Genomic DNA, 7,336 nt, shown 5'->3' on the forward strand with positions numbered 1-7,336 from the left:
AGACACACGTTTAGGTTGTCCTTTTGGGGAAATTTGAAAGAGTTAGGTCTCACTTGCAGAAACACTTCTTAATGGAGGTAGTGATGGTGATTCCTCTGAAGGACCCTCCTGGCCTGCTGCTGCTGCTGCTGCTGCTGCTGCTAAGAGTTCCTTCACGTGGTTAGTTTAGTCTGTTACTGTGGATTCCTTACGACAGGTAAATGTCATCCCCCAGCCTTAAGTAGGAGATAAGTTCTTACTCTGTAGTCAAGGAACAGTGACTCCATTCATTTGGGACTCCATCCAGTAATACTTAAAACCCCGATGCCAGTTCATCTGGAGTATGCTGGAAGAACTCGAATTACAGTGACTCATTTGTGAGTGAGACACCTGCCCAGCCTTGGGGAGGGCACCAGGCACCTTGTCAGACGTCGGAATTTTTATCTGCTCATCATGTTGGAGGGACAGAGATGATGATTGGAATTCCTTCCCCTTACGAATCTTTGTCTTTCCTGGTGAATCCTTTTTTATTGGCAGCTAAAGGTTACCCACCTTTAGAGATTTCCTAACTTGTTGCTGTGTGCTGAGAACTGCTCACATCATGTGACTCTGCCTCCCTCTGCTGCATGGTGACAACAAAGTGACATTTCAGAGAGAATATTTTTTTCCTAAGTGGATTGAATTGTGGGTTTTGGCAGAGGGGGGAGTTGTTTTATTTTAAGAGAGAGAGTGGGGGAGGGGCAGAGTGAGAGAGAGAAAGAATCCCAAGCAGGCACTGTGGTTGTCAATGCAGAGTCCAATTCAGGGCTTGAATTCACAAACGATGAAATCATGACCTGAGCCAAAATCAAAAGTTGGATGCTTAACTGACTGAGCCACCCAAGCGCCTCTTATTTATTTTGAAAACACCACCTTAAATGTTGTGGTCTCCCAGATTTCTATACACATTTAGGTACTTCATGTATCTTTTCATTTTTAACACAAATGGGGTTATGCTATACATTTTGTACAGCAATTTGCTTTTTATTCAGTAATGTTTTGATGTCATAGTTATTTGATTTGTGTACAGTTTGTTGTAATGTGTAATAAGCTTTTAGCATGTGCTTATTACAAGCCCCTGTCTGCCCTCCTATTGATTTATGATTTGGCTTTTCCAGTCCTGCAAGTCAGATGACATTCTCCACCCTTCCCCTTCTCGAACATAAATGTTTTGTGTAGTAACAGCCAGTGTTTTATATAGTAAGGTGCCCCAGTAAGGCCTTAAGATGAGGTATTAGGACTTTAATCCGATGCCAGTGGTATTGGCAGGGGGGAGGGGGTCTCCTTAGACACAGTTTTCTAAATTCTCTTTTACATGAAGTTTTCTAAATTTCTCTTTTACATGAAGCTCTGAGATCCTAATTCATCAACCACCGTGTGTGCCTGCCATCTCTATGTGACCTGTTGGCCAGGTGCTGGAGCAGATAACTACTATCTGTACATGTACACACATGTGCCCCAGCCCAGTTGTGTGTGAGATCCGGCTGGCTAAGGCAGTGTCCTATTCATCGGTGGCTCCAGCTCCTCCCCCAGTGCCTGGCAGAAAAAAGAGAATAGACTCTTCAGATGTTTGTGCCCACTCTCTGGGAGCCCAGGGTGAGCACGGGCGAGGAGAGGATGGCAGCACAAGGCGTTCAGTCATGAGTGACAGTGACAGTGACAGTGACAGGAAGAGTGTTGGGTAGCCAGAAAGGAGAAGCCACTTTAGGGTGAAGAGGTCCAGGAAAGCTTCATGGAGGTGATCTAATTAGAGCTGAGCTTCAGAAACCATGTGGACTTCGGATAAGCATGGTTACCCCAGGGCTGTGTCGGGCTTGAGATTCTTGATTCCTGAAAGTGTAGGTCATGGGGCTCCTTTTAAGCATAAGAGCTTGTTTATACTGTCCAGGCACCTGTGAAAATGGGTCCTTAGTCATTTTCTGTGTCTATAAAGCAGCTGTGTGGTCTGTTCCATCTCAGTTTAACAATTGTTCTTGTATTCAGGGTCTCAACTCTGAAAACGGAGTTCCTGCCCCTGCTGAGTGTGTCATTTGTCTCAGAGAACAGCGTTGTAGCTGCCGTGAGTATTTCTCTTTATTTCCCCTTGCAGTGCACTGTATTTAATTCTCCAGGACGGGAACAGCGCGTGCTCTGTGACTTGCTGTGCTCTCACAGGCCAGCACAGCCTTTTAGGACAGCTGGCCTGTGAGACTGGGTGGTGTGGCGTGTGGTGTGCGTGTCTGTGTGTGTTTAAGTGCGGTGGTGACTGTTCTGCTGAGGGGCTGGTAGGTAGGCCTGACCGATGTCTTGTTTCAGGGCCATGACTGCTGCCCGATGCTCTTTAACTACGATGACCGTGGCTGCTTGACCTTCGTCTCCAAACTAGACATTCCAAAACAGAGCATCCAGCGCAACATGTCCGCCATGGAGCGCTTCCGCAACATGGACAAGAGGGCCACGACTGAGGACCGCAACACGGCCTTGGAGACGCTGCACCAGAATAGCATCACGTAGGTGCCACTCAGCCACCTGCAGCCAGGGCCCCGACCACCTGTAGAGAAGCGCTTAGGTGACCAAGATGCCTTTCTGCCTCCTTGTTTCCTGGCTGGATCCCTGTGCCAGTCGTGTGTGCTGTGTGCCCAGACATTCCTTTGGGAGCAAGAGCAGGGACAAGTCTCTAGCCTCCCGACTGCAGACTTTTATTTTCAGCTCGTGACAGAGTCGTTCTGTCCTTTGAAGTGTAGATGGCACGAGACAGCCTCCCCCACCTCGAGCTGCACTGGTCCTGTTGCCGCCACCGCTGTGTGAGACGCCTCCTCCCAGGGCTGGCATTCTTAGACCGTGGCTGAGAACGAGAGGAGACCTTCCTGAACGTCCTGCTCCTCTCAGTGAGCACAGGACAGGAACACTGGTTATACCCGTCATTTCAGCCGTGGGTTTCTAGTCACACACACCAGTAAGAAGATGATTTAATGAAAGAAACAGAATTATTTGATACCATATGGTAAAACCAAGGAGTTTCTTGACTTAAGTTTTCATCAGGCGTGTGTGAACTGTGTTTTATCCAAAAGGTTTGATTTTTTTGTTTGTTTGTTTTAACTCTAGAGAAGTGTAGTTTGCTCTTGATATTTTAAATGACTGTGGTCAGAGTTAGGTACCACAGAACTCTCTCTTTTTGATTAGACCTTTTGTGTTGAGAGATTTTCATTGTGGTGATGATGGTGGGAAGAAGAACAGAAAGGTCTAGACTTTCTCTTTGAGAGAATTATTAAATGCACCTTGTGCTTGTGATCATGTTCAGTGGAAAGGGCTGCTGGACTTAAAATAGGCTGAAAATATCTGCACTCTCTTGTAAAATAGTAACTTGAGGGGTGCATGGGTGGCTCAGTTGGTTAAGTGTTCGACCGGCTCAGGTCATGATCTTACGGTTCGTGAGTCTGAGTCCCACATCAGGCTCTGTGCTGACAGCTCAGAGCCTGGAACCTGCTTCGGATTCTGTGTCTCCCTCTCTCTCTGCCCCAACCCCACTTGCACTGTGTCTCTCAAAAATGAATAAACGTTAAGAAAAAAAAGTAAAAAAAAAAAAATTAATAACTTGGAGGCCTAACAGAACTTTTCTCCACACTTCAGGTTCTTTGTCTTGAATGAGTTTCAAAACTATTTCTTGTGAATTTCTCTGAAGCTTCTCTGCAGACTATGTATCAGGAAGGAAACAACTCATTGCATCTTTTGAGACTTTCAAGTAAAAAGACCCTTGGAGATTGGCAAGGCTCCTTTTATTTGCAGATATTAAATCCTCTTTGCCCTTAAGCAAAGGATCGGCAGACTTTTTCTGTAAGGGACCAGAGGGTAGATATTTTAGGTTCTGAGAAGGTATAGAGGCTCAGCTATGCACATCTGTTGTGGCACACAGGCAGGCATTGGCAGTATGTATCTAAATGAGCGTGGATGTGTTTCAGTACAACTTTTATGGACACAGAAGTTTGAATTTCCGCATAATTTTCACATCATGAAGTAATAATCTTCATTTTTTTGTCACCATTTAAATCGTAAGCTATTCTTAGCTTACAGGCTGTACAGAAACAGGCCGTGTGCACCGTTTTGCCATCTCCTTCCCCAGACAGAATGTTCTAGACGTTTCAGAGGAAAAAGAAAAATATTGTCTGAACTGTGGAATTGATTTTCTTGAAAGTTTTTCAGATAATTAGGCCAAGACAAGTTGCTGCATTAATCTCTTCCTCTCCTTTGCTTGCTTGGAATCCTGCAGGGTGTCTGAGTGTTGCTCATGTTTGCAGTGATTAGTTTCAAATGCAGGGAGAGCAGGGAGAGCTCTTGGCTTACAGGCCCTGGTTGTCTTGGAGGGTGATTTGGGAGTTTCTGTTTGGAGCCAGTTGGATTTCAGTCATGCTTTATCCTGCCTCTAGTTTGTTTTTGTTTTGTTTTTAATTGTTTCCATCTCCGTCATTGCTGTGGTCCTGCCCACACTCTGCTCCCTGGCAGTTTGCATGCTGTGTGCCTGGCTCGTCCTGCTTCTCCGCGTCACTGTAATTAATACAGCTTCTTACCTTTTCTCTCTTTTCAGTCTTGACTTTCCTGGATGTCTGGTAACGAGGTGCCCTTGAATGTTTTCTGAGGCAGATTGCCGCAGCCTAATCTTGATGGACAACTTAATATTTTGTGGTCGGGAATTCCATTTCCTTAAAATGCCCTTACACTGTTAGGAAGGTTGGGACTCACTCCCACCACATATCTTACAGTCTCTCTTGTTTTTCCTTCTTTTCAGTCAAGTGTCTATTTATGAAGTGGACAAACAAGATTGTCGCAAATTTTGCACTACTGGCATCGATGGAGCCATGACAATTTGGGATTTCAAGGTATTTTCTGCTTTTCAAAAGAAATCTTGTTTGTGTGAAATTCTTCCTGTGACCAGAATGTTTCTCATTTCTTGGAACAAAATGTCAAATCCAGTGCACATCAGAAATGTAGAACAGGAGACTGTAGTCGTCTTTGAAACCAAAGTCAGGGCACCTGGCTGGCCCAGTCAGTGGAGCGTGTGACTCTTGGTCTTGGGGTTGTGAGTTCGACCCCCTACATCGGGTGTAGAGGTTACTTTAAAAAACAAACAAAACAAAACAAAAAAAAAAACCTTAAGACTTGAAAGCCATTGGAAGAAAACCAGACTTTCTCAGTGACTTGGGGTACATCCTTCTAGATGTCCATTTATCCGTGGAGGAAAAAATTCAGTGCTGTTTTTGTAGCTGGCCCTGTGTTGGGCACCAGTGTCTTTATAGATACGTTTTTGTGGTTTATACTCATTAATCTAGTAAACGTTTGCTAAGTGTCTGCTGGGTGCCAGGCCTCGTACTAGGCACTGAGGACACCGAGGTGAGAGGGGTTCGTGTGGCAGAGGGGGTGGGGGTTAGGTGGATCTGCAGAAGAGCAGCCAGTGCCCGTGTTTCTACACCGAGGAATTCGGGGGGCACATAAACTGCCAGCGCTGCAGGGAAGGGATGGGCTGAGCTGTATCTCCAGGTGCAGTGGGATTTCAGGGCACGCGGGGGCGCGGGGCAAGTAGGAGCCGCAGGTGCAGACCAGCCGAGCTCAGAGCACGTTCTGGTTGGAGGCACCACCAGTGGTTTGCACTGTGATGTGGGTCCTGCAGAAGCACCAGATGGAACTAGAAGGGCCTGTGGCGTGGTCAGAGAGAGGGAGCTGGGCTTTGTCTGCAGACACCCAGGAGCTGGTCCAGAGCCGGACAGCAAAGCACCAGAGAGTAAGGCGTGGGCGGCCTGGGCAGAGGCTGGGGAGTCCCGTGATCTGGTGAGGAGATGATCTCCAGCTGTGGCAGGGGCTGTGACCCAGAACTTCTGCATTGGAGGGAGATTTCAGAGGCCAAATGGAAGGGCATCGTGACACTGAGGAACAAGCAGGGGGACCCTCACACTCTGGCTTGGCAATTGGGCAGATGGTGGACAAGATGAGGAACCAGAGAGGAGGAGCAGGAGTAGGAGAGGCTGGCCCCTGTGTGCAGCCCTGTAAATTTAATCTCTCAGTGGTTAACCTCCAAAACAGGTTAACGTTCACAGAATTTTGCTACTGCCTGTGCATTTCCACCATGTTCGGTGTCCCCCCGCCCCCGCTCCTTGGGTGAAATACATATAATGTGGAATAGCCTCCAGAATATTTGGGAGAAACAAAGTGTCTTACTCAAAGTCTCTCCCCACCCTCCCACCTTTTTGTCTTCCGGCACTTTCCATCCTGGGCATCATGGCTGTGAAATTAGCTCCCTGGGCAGTTACACTCTACACTTTATTCTTTGACCCCTCTAAGCTAGGAGGTCCCAGGGTAGTTTCCCCTTGGTCCGTCTGCCTTTGAGCACCTGCTCTGTGTTGTGCACCTGGCTGGCCACTACGTGGCCTATGACGTAGGAGGAGGCAAAGAACATGTACATATTGGCCCTCATCACTATGGGCCAATGGCACAGGGAGGAAACATGCAGGTGGGAGCGCTTCCAGATCCTGTGGCTTGGAGCCATGGGGACAGGGGAGCACATGGCTGGAAAGGGCCGGTGGGGGGCCCAGTACTGCAGAGTCTCTGCAGGGCCCAGTGCTGGGAGAGCATGTCTCACAGGTGGGCAGGGCCAGATTTGGGGGGCACAGGGCAGGGGGGTTGTTGGAGGTAGGTCAGGGAGGAGAGGGTGGTCAGGGGGAAGACTCCAGGACCGACAGTCCTCAGTAACCTTTGGTGTTCTTCCTGCCATTTTCAAGACCTTGGAGTCTTCTATCCAGGGCCTCCGGATAATGTGAAGCTGAGTGAGCCTCCCAGATCCAGCATGACAAACTGACAAAAGTGACAAAGTGTGCTGACACGGCCCGCCGTTTGCATGGTGGTGAGGAGAGCCAGCCGCAAGGAAACACTGAAGACACGTATCGCGCCAATATTGTTTGTGTGTTTTTGTTTGAATATAATTGGTGAAAGTGTTGGTTTTTTTAAAAAAGCAGCAATGATTTGGGTTTTTTGTTTTTTGTTTTTGCTATTTCATTCCATTCTTGACCAAAGCTTCTCTTGAAGTAGTTTATTATGGAAAATTGTCACACTAACTTAAAGGAAAGGGTGGGGAGATATGTAAATTGTCTGCTAAACAGTTAAATAAAAATACTGAATGTGTTTTTGGTTTTGTTTCGTTATAACTACTTTTAGTAGAAAACTATGGACAAATTCTTCATTAAACTATTTAATTTTTAGGGTAAAATCTTTATAACCAGGGTTTTTTTTTTTTTAATTTTTTTTTTTAATGTTTATTTATTTTTGAGAGAGACAGAGATAGAATGTGAGTGGG

General features: G+C 46.7%; 1 protein-coding gene across 1 annotated transcript in view; it reads left to right on the forward strand.

The window, feature by feature from the left end:
* ARPC1A (actin related protein 2/3 complex subunit 1A) overlaps positions 1–7,164 on the forward strand; it is a 29,741-nt gene extending 22,577 nt beyond the window's left edge. Inside the window, exons 7-10 of the mRNA XM_045462297.1 lie at positions 2,002–2,077; positions 2,314–2,507; positions 4,781–4,871; positions 6,765–7,164. Coding sequence (XP_045318253.1) covers positions 2,002–2,077; positions 2,314–2,507; positions 4,781–4,871; positions 6,765–6,803 — 400 coding nt within the window. The 3' untranslated portion in view covers positions 6,804–7,164. The remainder of the gene's footprint in view (positions 1–2,001; positions 2,078–2,313; positions 2,508–4,780; positions 4,872–6,764) is intronic.
* The last annotated feature ends 172 nt before the right edge of the window (positions 7,165–7,336 follow it).

The sequence above is a fragment of the Leopardus geoffroyi genome, chromosome E3, assembly GCF_018350155.1.
Source record: "Leopardus geoffroyi isolate Oge1 chromosome E3, O.geoffroyi_Oge1_pat1.0, whole genome shotgun sequence".
NCBI classification, from domain to species: Eukaryota; Metazoa; Chordata; class Mammalia; order Carnivora; family Felidae; genus Leopardus; species Leopardus geoffroyi.